The sequence below is a fragment of the Coregonus clupeaformis genome, chromosome 27, assembly GCF_020615455.1.
Source record: "Coregonus clupeaformis isolate EN_2021a chromosome 27, ASM2061545v1, whole genome shotgun sequence".
Taxonomy (NCBI): domain Eukaryota; kingdom Metazoa; phylum Chordata; class Actinopteri; order Salmoniformes; family Salmonidae; genus Coregonus; species Coregonus clupeaformis.
The window spans coordinates 48,306,415-48,322,206 of record NC_059218.1 but is presented as its reverse complement, the minus strand read 5'-3'; the positions used below and the strand labels follow the sequence as shown (position 1 = coordinate 48,322,206).

The window sequence follows — 15,792 nt, the reverse complement described above, 5'->3', positions numbered from 1 at the left end:
TGAGTGTTAATACTCGCACGAAGGTTAAAGTTGGTAGCCCCCCAAAATGGTCCAGGCAGACAAAGGGTACAGGTTGCAGATTACATAATGGCTAATCTGGAGGAGCCGGGAACTACCAGAAGGCAAGAATAGTGATGTTACGTTTGATACCAGAGTTCCCGGGGCTTGATTCGAAAAGTAGTTTACTTCGAAGCAGTGTGCCGATGCCTGTATCACTTTATCAGAAGCAAGTGATCAATGATGTCTGAAGCTTCATTTGATCATGTGCTTTTTCAAACCGTGTCGCGCAAAATGCAAGTTCCAACTGATTTCACTGGTGGTTCTGGTGGTTTCTTAGATTCCAAGTTTCTTTCAAACACCGACCTCTACTGGACACCGTACTTACAAATATAGTTAGGATCTTGTACATATAGTTTCACCTGAATGGTAGCTTAGCAGGTAGAGTAGGGATATAATATAGAACTACAGAACATTCAGGGTGTGAGGGTATGAGGTACCATGTGGCTCAGTTGCTAGAGCATGGGGCTTGCAATGCCAGAGTTGTGGGTTCGATTCCCATGGGGGATCAGTATTTAAAAAAACATGACAATGTATGTGCTCACTACAGTATGTTGCTTTGGATAAGAGTGTCTGCTAAATGACCCAAAAAATGAATCCTGGTGAAGGCACACTATTTAGAATTTTTTTTTTAAATTTCAAACCACGCTTTCTTCACATTGTTGTTGAAATATTTAGTTTTATTTAGTATAGAATAAGATTCTGTCTTAAGCATCCAAATTAATGTCATAGATTCACAGTTTTTGAAGACAAAAAAAATTGAAGCACAATTTGAACCTGGTATTCCAACTGATTATAAGCTTTAATTTGAGATGTGGACGCAGGAGGTGCACCGTGGAGGCAGGGGGCGGCGTGGACGCGGGAGGTGCACCATGGAGGCGTGCCGTGGAGGGGCGCCGTGGAGGCGTGCTGTGGACGAGGGAGGGGTGCCAGGAAGGCAAGTGGCGAGAAGGTGAAAGGAGCCACGGGAGCCGCGACATGAAGGCACATTACCAACGAAGCTAGGGGCTGCAAGACCTAATGTATGTTACACTGCTGGATGTGGGGGAATGAAAAGCAGCCATTGGTAGCTAGCTAGCTAGATAGCTATACGAACTAGATCCTGAAATTGTATGTGTCAGGTTCACGTGGTTAAGAAAACCGGGAACAAACCGTGGAGCAGAGAATGGGCAAGCAGGCGGGAACTGGGCCACTTGCACCAAATGGTGGGCCAAGCGCTGGTCAATGGTTCAGCATGAACTGCAATACAACTGTTTGTTAGGCAGAAGTACAAGGAGTCTTCTTCTTCTTTGGAGTTTAATGGCGGTTGGCATCCAATATGTTCCATTACCGTCCCCAGCTGGACTATAATATAAATCCATTATACGTTGTGATAAAAAATCAACAATAAAAAAACTAACCCTACACTCATTAAAAACCAACTATCCCATTCCACTACTTTGACCCTATCTGCTCCTGCTCCATGCCAACGGCCTGGGAGGACGGGACACCACCACTCAGCACACCCTGTAACTCCTCTGAAGTCAAATCTCGTATGCCCAAATACTTCTCTGCAGCTGCCACCACAACATCTATTTTCTGTGATTTTATGTTCCATTTCTGCGGTAGAGTTGATAACCATTGCTATGAACGCCAAGAAGCTAACTTTACTGAAGCATATATCACTCGTTGGCCTATCCCTCTGTGCTGGCACAGATCTACTACTCACAGGGATCCTCTCAGGATCTCCCACCCTTGACCCTTGACCCATCCTCCTCTACTTTCTCCACCGCCTCAGCATACGACACCTTCTGCACTGCTCTGACTCTGGCCACCTCAACCTGCCTCTCTCTCGCACCGGACACCTCCGATCCCCAGCAACATGGGCACCCCTACAGTTGACACACACAACTTTATCCACCGAAACAACAATCCTCTGTCCCATGCACTCCTGCACACATCTTGGAATCTCCCTCCTACACACTGCGGTGACATGACCATAAACGTTGCACCTGAAGCAGCTCAGTGGATTCAGCACAAAAGCTCTAACAGGATAACTGATGTATCCTGACATGACTTTGTCGGGTAAAGACTCTGACTCAAAAGGCCTGACAGTGACTCCTCTGTTTCACCACCGGGTCTGCGACGCGCCAAACGGCAGGCATCACAAACACCAGGAATCTTGAATTCAATTGCTCCACCTCCACACTTAACGCCACCCCAGATATCACTCCTTTCAATGTTTCCCTGTTCCTAACCGCAAAGCAAGAAACAGATCTTGACCCAAGTTGCGTGACACGGAGCGCCCGCTCCCTCTGGTCAGAAGAAACACAAACAAATATCGCAAGTCCACTACAGGTTACCTTCACTGATTCAACTGCACCCAACTCCTTTCCCACCCACCCTGAAACCACAAATGGATCCGCCAAAAGGCAAGGATCCACTTTCTCCAAAAATGTCACTCCTACTGGACCAGATTCTTCTTTATAATGTCCATTGATGCCAGGCACTTCCATTTCACCTCCAGAACTCGGCCTGGCGCACAGCTCACTCTGTTTGCACTTGACACCAATCTTCTTCAACACCCCATCTCCATTTTTTTCACCATCTTCCTCAGATTCAAATCCAACCTCTGCTTTCCTCATTTCTCTTAGACCTCCTCTTTCCTCTCCATTCCTCCTCAGAATTCCACCATTCTGTGTCCCTGTCCCAACATTCCTCTTCTCCTGACTTTGCTTGCGGCCCGGTGGCATCCCAGCGTAACTCCATCACATAATCGTCCTGCTCACCTCAGAAACGTGTCTTCTCCGGACGCCAACATTTTTAAGAGTATGAGCAGGTGGCCACACAGAATAAACGACCCCTAAACTCAACTCTGTTCTACTTCCGTCGCGGCGTAAAATCTTCGGCTCTCTCTCGGTACACATTCCGATAGCGTCTTCCTGGGCATTCAGACGGCAACACATCAGAGTTCCCCCTCGCTCTCGTGAAGCAAGTAAAAGGAGTGAGGAACGATTCTGTTGAAATACTATGAGGGTGGTGCTGTTTGTTGCTACCAAACTTGATGGTTTTTAATCTATCTTCATTTAACACATTTTACCAACATCTTAGTTATTTTTATATTTTTATATTTGTTCCTCACTCTACTTTTTTCATTCAACTTTTTCACCCCGGAACCTTTATCTGGACATGGTTCTACAGGACCTCCACCAGCCGAAAAAGCTAAGTAGTAACATTAACACTAAGCCATCTAATTGCAGTCGCTGTACTCATAATATACAGGAAAACTATCGCCTTATGGTGTGGATAGCCGTGCTGCAAGCACAGCTTCAAATGCAATCGTTAGGGAAGGACAATGTAAGTTTAGGAAAGGATGAAACAGTGTCTGTGCCACCAGTAAGTACAGATAGTAGTATAAATCCCATCGCACAGTCCCCGCAGACGGACAATTTTCTCAAGGCTTCTGGAAAGAAATGCTGTCGGCATGCTCAACCGGTGTCGCTCATTCAGCCGACAGAAAATGTTCAACCGGTTCTCCCCATTAAGCAACGAGTCGGAGTCAGAGGCCGAGCATTCTCAGGTCTCTCCTCTGAGCCACCGAAGCCTCCCACCATTAGCTCTGACAAATTGAAAACCCTAGTCATTGGCGACTCCATTAGCCGCAATATTAGACTTAAAAATAATAATCCAGCGATCATACACTGTTTACCAGGGGGAAGGGCTACCGACGTAAAGGCTAATCTGAAGATGGTGCTGGCTAAAGTAAAAACTGGCGAGTGCAGAGAGTATAGGGATATTGTTATCCACGTCGGCACCAACGATGTTAGGATGAAACAGTCAGAGGTCACCAAGAGCAACATAGCTTCAGCGTGTAAATTAGCTAGAAAGATGTGTCGGCATCGAGTAATTGTCTCTGGCCTCCTCCCAGTTAGGGGGAGTGATGAGCTCTACAGCAGAGTCTCACAACTCAATCGCTGGTTGAAAACTGTTTCCTGTTCCTCCCAAAATATAGAAAATTGTAGATAATTGTCCCTCTTTCTGGGACTCACCCACAAACAGGACCAAGCCTGGCCTGCTGAGGAGTGACGGACTCCATCCTAGCTGGAGGGGTGCTACAGGACCAAGCCTGGCCTGCTGAGGAGTGACGGACTCCATCCTAGCTGGAGGGGTGCTCTCAACTTACCTATCAACATAGACAGGGCACTAACTCCTCTAGCTCCACAATGAGACAGGGTGCAGGCCAGGCAGCAGGCTGTTAGCCAGCCCAATGAGACAGGGTGCAGGCCAGGCAGCAGGCTGTTAGCCAGCCCAATGAGACAGGGTGCAGGCCAGGCAGCAGGCTGTTAGCCTCCCCAATGAGACAGGGTGCAGGCCAGGCAGCAGGCTGTTAGCCAGCCCAATGAGACAGGGTGCAGGCCAGGCAGCAGGCTGTTAGCCAGCCCAATGAGACAGGGTGCAGGCCAGGCAGCAGGCTGTTAGCCAGCCCAATGAGACAGGGTGCAGGCCAGGCAGCAGGCTGTTAGCCTCCCCAATGAGACAGGGTGCAGGCCAGGCAGCAGGCTGTTAGCCAGCCCAATGAGACAGGGTGCAGGCCAGGCAGCAGGCTGTTAGCCAGCTGGCCAGCTTAGTGGAGTCTGCCACTAGCACAGTCAGGCTAGTCAGCTCAGCTAAAGTGATTGCTCAGACAGTGTTTCAGTGCCTCGATCTAGGTTGAGGAAAACTAAACATGGCGGTGTTCGCCTTAGCAATCTCACTGGAATAAAGACCTCCATTCCTGTCATTATTGAAAGAGATTGTGATATCGCACATCTCATAATAGGGCTATTTAATGTTAGATCCCTCACTTCCAAGGCAGTTATGGTCAATTAACTAATCACTGATCATAATATTGATGTGATTGGCCTGACTGAAACATGGCTTAAGCCTGATGAATTTACTGTGTTAAATGAGGCCTCTCCTCCATATCCCCCGAGCATGCTGCAAAGGCGGAGTTGTTGCTAACATTTACGATAGCAAATGTAAATTTACCCCCCAAAAAATGCGTTTTCATCTTTTGAACTTGTAGTCATGAAATCTATGCAGCCTACTCAATCACTTTTTATAGCTACTGTTTACAGCTCTCCAGTTCCCTGAATTTATATCAGACCTTGTAGTCATGGCAGATAATATTCAAATTTTTGGTGACTTTAATATTCACATGGAATAGTCCACAGACCCACTCCAATAGGCTTTCGGAGCCATCATCGACTCAGTGGGTTTTGTCCAACATGTCTCCGGACCTACTCATTGCCACAGTCATACCCTGGATTTAGTTTTGTCCAGTGGAATAAATATTGCGGATCTAAATGTTTTTCCTCATAACCCTGGACTATCGGACCACCATCTTATTACGTTTGCAATCGCAACAAATGATCTGCTCAGACCACAACCAAGACCATCAAAAGCCGTGCTATGAATTCTCGGACAACCCAAAGATTCCTAGAGTCCCTTCCAGACTCCCTCCACCTACTCAAGGATATCGGAGAACAAAAATCAGTTAACGACATAAGTGAGGATCTAAATGTAACCTTGCGTAACACCCTAGATGCAGTTGCACCCCTAAAAACAAAAAAAAACATTAGTCACAAGAAACTAACTCCCTGGTATACAGAAAATACCCGAGCCCTGAAGCAAGCCTCCAGAAAATTGGAACGGAAATGGCGCTCCACCAAACTTGAAGTCTTCCTACTAGCTTGGAAAGAAAGTACAGAGCAATATCGAAGAGCCCTCACTGCTGCTCGATCATCCTATTTTTCCAACCTAATTGAGGAGAATAAGAACAATCCAACATTTCTATTTGATACTGTCACAAAGTTAACTAAAAAGCAGCATTCCCCAAGAGAGGATCCCTTTCACTTCAGCAGTGATGAATTCATGAACTTCTTCGATGAAAAGATCATGATCATTAGAAAGCAAATTACAGACTCCTCTTTGAATCTGTGTATTTCTCCAAAGCTCAGCTGTCCTGAGTCTGCACAAAACTGTCAGGACCTAGGATCAATGGAGACACTCAAGTTTTTTAATCCTGTATCTCTTGACACATTCATGAATATAGCCATGGCCTCTAAACCGTCAAGCTGCATACTGGACCCTATTCCAACTAAACTACTGAAAGAGCTATTTCCTGTGCTTGGCCCTCCTACGTTGAACATAATAAATGGCTCCCTATCCACTGGATGTGAACCAAACTCACTAAAAGTGGCAGTAATAAAGCCTGTCTTGAAAAAGCCAAACCTTGACCCAGAAAATGTAAACAACTATCGGCCTATATCGAATCTTCCATTTTTAGAAAAAGCTGTTGTGCAGCAACTCACTGCCTTCCTGAAGACAAATAATGTATAAGAAACGCTTCAGTCTGGTTTTAGACCCCATCATAGCACTGATACTGCACTCGTGAAGGTTGCAAATGACTGTTTAATGGCGTCAGACCAAGGCTCTGCATCTGTCCTCGTGCTCCTAGACCTTAGTGCTGCTTTTGACTCCATCGATCACCACATTCTTTTGGCGAGACTGGAAACCCTAATTGGTCGACACGGACAAGTTCTTGCCTGGTTTAGATCGTAGCTGTCGGAAAGATATCAGTTCGTCTCTGTGGATGGTTTGTCCTCTGAAAAATAAATTGTAAGTTTCGGTGTTACTCAAGGTTCCGTTTTAGGACCATTATTGTTTTCACTATATATTTTACCTCTTGGTGATGTCATTCGGAAACACAATGTTAACTTTCATTGCTATGCGGACGACACACAGCTCTACATTTCGATGAAACATGGTGAAGCCCCAGAATTGCCTACCCTGGAAGCCTATGTTTAAGACGTGGATGGCGGCAAATGTTTTACTTTTAAACTCGGAAAAAACAGAGATGCTAGGTCCCAAGAAACAAAGAGATCTTCTGTTGGATCTGACAATTAATCTTGATGAATGTACAGTTGTCTTTTTTTTTTTAAACTGTGAAGGACATCGGCGTTACTCTGGACCCTGATCTCTCTTTTGAGGAACATATCAAGAATATTTCAAGGACAGCTTTTTTCCATCTTTGTAACATTGCAAAAATCAGAAACTGTTTGTCGAAAAATGATTCAGAAAAGCTAATCCATGCATTTGTCACTTCTAGATTAGACTACTGCAATGCTCTACTCTCCGGCTACCCGGCTCAAGCATTAAATAAACTTCAGTTAGTGCTAATCACGGCTGCTAGAATCTTGACTAGAACCAAAAAATGTTGTCATATTACTCTGCCTTCCTGTTAAGGCTAGGGCTGATTTCAAGGTTTTACTGCTAACCTACAAACAGTTGCATGGGCTTGCTCCTACCTATCTCTCCGATTTGGTCCTGCCGTACATACCTACACGTACGCTACGGTCACAAGACGCAGGCCTCCTTATTGTCCCTAGAATCTCTAAGCAAAACAGCTGGAGGCAGGGCTTTCTCCTATAGAGCTCAAATGTTATGGAATGGTCTGCCTTTCCATGTGAGAGACGCAGACTCGGTCTCGACCTTTAAGTCTTTACTGAAGACTCATCTCTTCAGTAGGTCCTATGATTGAGTGTAGTCTGGCCCAGGGGTGCGAAGGTGAAAGGCAAGGCACTGGAGCGACAAACCGCCCTTGCTGTCTCTGACTGGTCGGTTCCTGTCTCTCCATTGGGATTCTCTGCCTCTGACCCTATTACGGGGGCTGAGTCACTGGCTTACTGGTGCTTTCCATGCCGTCCCTAGGAGGGGTGCATCACTTGAGTGGGATGAGTCACTGACGTGATCTTTCTGTCCGGTTTCTCGCCCTGTCGGGCTCGTGCAGTGGAGGAGATCTTCGTGGGCTATACTCAGGGTGTCTCAGGGTAGTAGGTTGGTGGTCTGTTGATATCCCTCTGGTGGTGTGGGGGCTGTGCTTTGGCAAAGTGGATGGGGTTATATCCTGCCTGGTTGGCCCTGTCCTGGGGTATCGTCGGACGGGGCCACAGTGTCTCCCGACCCCCCCCTGTCTCAGCCTCCAGTATCTATGCTGCAATAGTCTATGTGCCGGGAGGCTAGGGTCAGTCTGTTATATCTGGTGTTACTCTCCTGTCTTATCCGGTGTCCTGTGTGAATTTAAGTATGCTCCCTCTAATTCTCTCTCTCTCCCTCTTTCCCTCCCATCCCAGAGGACCTGAGCCCTAGGACCATGCCTCAGGACTACCTGGCCTGATGACTCCTTGCTGTCCCCAGTCCACCTGGTCGTGCTGCTGCTCCAGTTTCAACTCTTCTGCTTGCGTCTATGGAAGCCTGACCTGTTCACCGGACGTGCTACCTTGTCCCAGACCTGCTGTTTCCAACTCTCTCTCTCTCTACCGCACCTGCTATTTCAACCTCTAAATGCCCGGCTATGAAAAGCCAAGTGACATTTACTCCTGATGTACTGATCTGTTGCAACCTCTACAACCACTGTGATTATTATTTGACCCTGCTGGTCATCTATGAACTTTTGAACATCTTGGAGGAAAATCTGGCCTTAATGGCCATGTACTGTTATAATCTCCACCCGGCACAGGCAGAAGGGGACTGGCCACCCCTCAGAGCCTGGTTCCTCTCTAGGTTTCTTCCTAGGCTCCTGCCTTTCTAGGGAGTTTTTCCTAGCCACCGTGTTTCTACATCTGCATTGCTTGCTGTTTGGGGTTTTAGGATGAGTTTCTGTATAAGCACTTTGTGACATCGGCTGATGTAAAAAAGGCCTTAATAAATAAAATGTGATTGATTGATTGATTCAGGTGTGGCTAACGAAGATTGGTTGCAGGTGAGCAAATTGGCATGGTTATGGCTGTATGTCCATATATGGAGTTCCTTGCTGATCGGCCGCATTCCAATATAGGTGTCTGGGCCATGGAGTTCCTGCTCCAGGGCCGCATTCCAATATGAATGTCGGTGCCTATGTATGGAGTTCCTGCTCCAGGGCCGCATTCCAATATGAATGTCGGTGCCTATGTATGGAGTTCCTGCTCCAGGGCCGCATTCCAATATGAATGTCGGTGCCCATGTATGGAGTTCCTGCTCCAGGGCCGCATTCCAATATGAATGTCGGTGCCTATGTATGGAGTTCCTGCTCCAGGGCCGCATTCCAATATGAATGTCGGTGCCCATGTATGGAGTTCCTGCTCCAGGGCCGCATTCCAATATGAATGTCGGTGCCTATGTATGGAGTTCCTGCTCCAGGGCCGCTTTCCAATATGAATGTCGGTGCCCATGTATGGAGTTCCTGCTCCAGGGCCGCATTCCAATATGGAAGTCTGAGTCCATATATGGAGTTTCTGCTCTAAGGCTGCTTTCTTAATACATAAGAACAAGCCCATATATGGAGTTCCTGCTGTGGATTTGGCGTGTCGTCGTCTGAAGCTTAAAGCTCTCTCCCCGAAACTGCGTTATAAACTACACATGTACACCATTGATTCTGCTGTGTGTGTTTGGGGGGGTGGTTTGTACTCCACATTTTATGTGGGGTAATATAGCCTACCCTCAATGTGGGGTATTGCAATATACTCTCGATGTGGGGTATTGTAGTCTACCCTCAATGTGGGGTATTGCAGTCTACCCTCGATTTGGGGTATTGCAGTCTACCCTCAATGTGGGGTATTGCAGTCTACCCTCAATGTGGGGTAATGTAGTCTACCCTCAATGTGGGTTAATGTAGTCTACCCTCGATGTGGGGTAATGTAGTCTAACCTCAATGTGGGGTAATGTAGTCTACCCTCAATGTGGGGTAATGTAGTCTACCCTCAATGTGGGGTAATGTAGTCTACCTCGATGTGGGGTAATGTAGTCTAACCTCAATGTGGGGTAATGTAGTCTACCCTCAATGTGGGGTAATGTAGTCTACTCAAGGGGTGCAGTCTACCCTCAATGTGTAGTTACCCTCAATGTGGGGTATTGCAGTCTACCCTCAATGTGGGGTAATGTAGTCTACCCTCGATGTGGGGTAATGTAGTCTACCCTCAATGTGGGGTAATGTAGTCTACCCTCAATGTGGGGTAATGTAGTCTACCCTGGTATTCTCTTATTTATCTGATGGCTGTAAGAGGTTCTGATGTATCTGAAAAGTGTTCATGAACTATTTATCCAAAGCCTTTCTTTCTTTCTTTCTTTCTTTCTTTCTTTCTTTCTTTCTTTCTTTCTTTCTTTCATCTCTTTCTTTCTTTCTCTCTCACTGCTTTCCTTCCCCCCTGTCTTTCCTGATCTGTCTCTAACAGAAAAGGGAGTGATGAGGAGAATAAACAGGAGAAGAAGAGGAGAGGAGAAGATGGGAGGTCAAATTGTACTGCTCTCTATGTCTAAGCATTATTACTTCTAACAAATGCTATCAGTGGCGGTGGTGGAACGGAGGAGAAGAGTTAGACAGAGTGGTTCCACTCCCTCCCATCTCCCCTCCTCCTCCCTCCCTCCCTCCTCCTCCCCCACCTCCCCCCTCCCCCTGTTTGGTACCTGGCTCAGTGTGTGTATGATAGACCCCCTGAGCTGCTGAGAAGACTACTATTTGTGACAGATATAAGCCAGTGTATTAAAACCAAATACAGCCAGACCATATGTCTAACAGCTTAGCTTCCTCCAGGTGGGCAAAACACAGCTAAACAGGTTACTGTACACATCAGGGGAGAAGGAATCATCTGGAGAGTGATAAGTGGATTTACAGGAATGGGGGTACATGTTTGTGTGCCAGGTATGTGGTTGCTGAAAAGCTGCTGGGTGGTGGATGAAGTGAGTTACCGCAACACAATGATAAAGAGCTTAGCAGAAAAAACAAGGGGTGTGGAGAAATAGACAGCGGATGGTTACACATTGGTGAGGGATGACGTGAGCTGTACACCTAACATTCAGTCTACTGTAAACAAGACCATCGAATCTTCTTAATCACCCCACTCTCACACTCTGTCTCTCTCTCTCTGGGGTAGTTGTCATGGAACCGCTTTGTCTCTCTCTCTCTGCTGGGGTAGTTGTCATGGGACCACTATGTCTCTCTCTCTCTGCTGGGGTAGTTGTCATGGACCCACTCTGTCTCTCTCTCTCTCTGGGGTAGTTGTCATGGACCCACTCTGTCTCTCTCTCTGCTGGGGTAGTTGTCATGGACCCACTCTGTCTCTCTCTCTGGGTTAGTTGTCATGGACCCACTCTGTCTCTCTCTCTCTGGGGTAGTTGTCATGGAACCACTATGTCTCTCTCTCTCTGGGTTAGTTGTCATGGACGCACTATGTCTCTCTCTCTCTGGGTTAGTTGTCATGGACCCACTATGTCTCTCTCTCTCTGGGGTAGTTGTCATGGACCCACTCTGTCTCTCTCTCTGGGGTAGTTGTCATGGACCCACTCTGTCTCTCTCTCTGCTGGGGTAGTTGTCATGGACCCACTCTGTCTCTCTCTCTGGGTTAGTTGTCATGGACCCACTCTGTCTCTCTCTCTCTGGGGTAGTTGTCATGGAACCACTATGTCTCTCTCTCTCTGGATTAGTTGTCATGGACGCACTATGTCTCTCTCTCTCTGGGTTAGTTGTCATGGACCCACTATGTCTCTCTCTCTCTGGGGTAGTTGTCATGGACCCACTCTGTCTCTCTCTCTGGGGTAGTTGTCATGGACCCACTCTGTCTCTCTCTCTGCTGGGGTAGTTGTCATGGAACCACTATGTCTCTCTCTCTCTGGGTTAGTTGTCATGGAACCACTTTGTCTCTCTCTCTGCTGGGGTAGTTGTCATGGGACCACTTTGTCTCTCTCTCTGCTGGGGTAGTTGTCATGGGACCACTTTGTCTCGCTCTCTCTCTGGGGTAGTTGTCATGGAACCAACTGAATGGAAAGCTGAGCTAAGAGATAGACAGACTCTAGAAGTTCTGAAATAATCATTTTGATAGCGACGACATTCTTCCTGCCACCTAACACAGACCTTACTGCTCCAAATGTTGTTGAATCGGTATATAATTGGCCTTGTCCGAGCCAGAACAGACTATAAGGTAGAAGCCTTGCCCCCAATCATTCTCCTTAATGCTGAGTGCCAAGCAGAGGGGCATCAGATCCCAATTTCAGTCTTTGGTATCTCAGGCTTTAAAGGTCACTGAAATGGCATTGTTGAATTACAAACAAAAAAGGTTAAAGCTCGGGGGAAGAAAACTCAATCTCTATTCATTTTCTGTCTTCAAATAATGAGTCTCTCTTACCATAGACGTAGAGTATGTATTCAGCGCTGCTGGTGCCTAGGTGGTTGGAGGCCTCACAGCGGTAGGTTCCGTTGTCTGTCTTGTTCAGGGTGGTGAAGGTGAGCTCTCTTCCCTCTACGATCATACGCTCCAGATCTGGTAGCTCTCCTCCATCCTTAGTCCACATCACGGGGTCTGGCCTGGGGAAACGGGAGGACAAACCTCAGACATTGCCAGATGACTTTGGTCACCTAGACCTCTAAAATACTGACCAAAAAATCCTTGTAGGGTTCATATATAACGGATATGGTTGTATTTGTGTGTTGACTTACGAGGGGTTTCCTTTGGATACACACTCCAGCTTCAGGTACTGCCCCTCCTGAGGGAACGTCAACGAATTGGTGATCACCACACGAGGAGCATCTAGAGAGAGACGGAGGTTAAGAAAGTTTGTGTGTGTGTGCGTGTGTGTGTGTGTGTGCGTGTGTGTGTGTGTGCGCTTGTGCGTGTGCGCGCGCGTGTGTGTGTGTGTGCGTGTGTGTGTGCGCGCTTGTGCGTGCGTGTGCGCGCGTGTGTGTGTGTGCGTGAGTGTGTGTGTGTGTGTGTGTGTGTGTGTGTGCGTGCGCTTGTGCATGTGTGTGTGTGTGTGTGTGTGTGTGTGCTATACTCACAGTGTACCTCCAGTACTTCCGTAGCCTGCTGTGGCGTCTGTGCCAGGGCTACGTGGTCTACTTTACAGGTGTACGCCACGCCGTCATCCCTCCTGTCTACTAGCAGCTGCAGAGAACTGGTCACTGTAAAGGTCTTCCCGCTGGCGTTCACCTCCTTGGCACCTGGAACACACAGCACAGGTGGGTTAAAACGTCAACATGGGTCACAGGTAGGATTTTGGTCTCCCAGCCTCCAGCTCAGGAAAACAACACCGTAGCTATTCGACCGGGGAGGGGGGTGACACTGGTTTTGAAGTTGCAGGCAGAGCTACTTCATCACGATAGTGTGAGTCCGTGTCACCACCACTTAATCTACAAAACGATCGCAATACGGTGTGCCACTCTATTTCCCGTCAAGCATTGCAGTACTATCTCAAAGTAGACATTCGCTGAGGGATTCAACTTCAGTTTTCGTGCTTCAGACACGGCCAGATCGCCGAGTATTGACTTCAAAATTGGACGTCTCTCCACGTCCAGAAGACGTCGGGGAAATGCCTTCAAAACCAGCCACTAGGGGTAACAGTGAGCACTATTACCATCTAGTAGACTTGGGTTTTGCTGGGGTGTTGTGGACCCGGATGGCAGATAGACGTAATCCTAAGGTTGCGTGTTTAATCCCAGTGGTAGACGTTCCATTATTTTTTTTTATTTTAACCCCAAATGAGTGTCTAAACCTAATGTTTTAATCCCAAACCTTAACCCTTAACTTAACCATACAGAATAAATGCCTAAACCTAATGTTTAACCTTTAATTTGACTTTAGGAGCAACTTCGACATTTGACGTTTAGAGAAAAGTGCAAAAACGTCAAATTCTGAAGTCAGACTGTGAGAGATTGTTGTCAGACAACCACAGACTCGATCTGGCCCAAAGCACTCAGACACAGAGAAACACACACACCAACTCCCTGTCCTCCCCGTCTCCGTGGTAAAACTCTGACAACATTCAGCTGACAACTCATCTTCCCCAAACACACAACACGACGGGATGTGTGTGTACGTGTGAATGTGTGTGAGTGTGTGTGTGTGTGTGTGTGTGCATGCGTGTATGTGTGTAAGTGTGTGTGAGTGTGTGTGTGTGTGTGTGCATGTGTGTATGTGTGTGTGAATCAGGGAAGTGTGTGTAATATCGATTTTCTTTCTGTTGTTCCTAAACAGACTATGGTTGAACAGACACGTCCAAAAGTTGTCTTAAAGTCGGACAGAGAATTTGCTATTTTTTTACTCTCTTTGTCAACAAACTGTCCAAGGTACTACTGTGTGTGTTCACAGCGTAAAACAGGTTTTTGACTAAATCCTCAGCGGTGTGTGAATCTGTAACACAATCACACACTCTCTACCCCCCCTCACAGCTCTATAAATACATGTATGCATTCATGTTCTGCCTGAGCAGTGGTACAGATGTACGATCTTAATTCGATCCCCCTGTTGCAGGAGACCTTTGTACAATTTAATTTTTTTTTGTCATTTTAGCAGACGCTCTTATCCAGAGCGACTTACAGTTAAGTGAGTGCATACATTTTTCATACTGCCCCCCCGTGGGAATCGAACCCACAACCCTGGCGTTGCAAGCGCCACGCTCTACCAACTGAGCTACAGGAGGACTTGTATTTGAGCAGTGGATTTAAAAGTATACTTTTTTCACCACGACCGGCGATCAGAGTTTAGTTTTTCTATTTCTTCAACACTCCATCACTGTAGTTGCGGTTTAAAAAGGCATTTGAAGTTTGTCATTTTCACTTTCTGACTTGATTTTCCCGAAAAATGGATCAACCCCTTCAAAAATGTCCATCAATTATAATTACTGAATTTTTTTTGGAATGAAGAGATGGAGTGGAGAAGAGGAGGAGAGCTGGGGGAGTACATGACACCCCACTGACAGGCCATATTGTACACCATATGCATACCCCCTGAGGACAGAGGAAGGGAGGGAGGGCTGGGGATTAACTCCGAGAAGAAGTGAAAGAGGGATGGGGTCGACTTGGAGAGAGAGAGACAGAGACAGAGACACAGAGAGAGAGAGAGAGAGACAGAGACAGAGACAGAGACAGAGACAGAGACAGAGATAGAGAGAGAGAGAGAGAGAGAGAGACAGAGAGAGAGAGAGAGAGAGAGAGAGAGAGTTGAATATGTGAATAGTAGTAGAGCCAGACACAGACATAAGCTGTGTTCTAATACCCAAACTAACATACTGTATACTACATACTTAAAGAGTATATACTACATACTATATACTATTAGTTCATTTTAGTATACTGTAACCGAACGGTATCCTTTTACGACTTCGGGTGTGTTATTAAATTCAATCTGGAGTGCCAGAGTGCGCTCTCGGCGTTCGTAAATTCAGAGCGTTGTCAGATTGTCAGTTTGTAAATTCAGAGCGTTTCACTCTCGGAGCGCTCAGAGCGCACACTGGACGCTCTGGCCGAGGAGTAGGGTTGATCCGAGCGTTCTGACCTCACAAAGCACCCAAGCTAACTGGCTAACGTTGGCTAGCTACTTCCAGACACAAATGAGAGAACATCTCACTCTGACCATTTTACTCGCCCTGGCAGAGCTGGTTAGGCTGTTTTTATGTTATCCAGAGCATTGGTGACTGCAACTGTGCTGCTGGCAACAATTTAATTACGCTTTTTTGCCGACGTTTACTGACACCGGCCATATTCAACTGGTGTTGAGTGTTCGTAAATTCATAATTTATTTATTCTGCACTCTGGCACAGGTACACTGAAATCGGAGTAGATAGCCAGAGCGAATTTACGAACGCACCTAAGCTAAACTAAGAATGAAGTGAATAATCAAGTCAATTTCAAGAATTGCATTATGGGCCCTAAAAACACGGAAATAGTGTCCACTCCTTGTATACTTCGTA

At 46.7% G+C, this 15,792-nt stretch overlaps 1 protein-coding gene across 2 annotated transcripts in view; it reads right to left on the bottom strand.

Moving 5' to 3' along the window:
- The window catches only part of LOC121542039 (cell adhesion molecule 2), a 659,771-nt gene that overhangs the window by 63,278 nt on the left and 580,701 nt on the right, over positions 1-15,792 (bottom strand). For both annotated transcript variants that reach the window (XM_041851466.1, XM_041851467.1), the window contains 3 exons: positions 12,884-13,045; positions 12,545-12,635; positions 12,234-12,412 (listed from right to left, as the gene is read on the bottom strand). In XM_041851466.1, the coding sequence (XP_041707400.1) occupies positions 12,234-12,412; positions 12,545-12,635; positions 12,884-13,045 (432 nt within the window). The remainder of the gene's footprint in view (positions 1-12,233; positions 12,413-12,544; positions 12,636-12,883; positions 13,046-15,792) is intronic.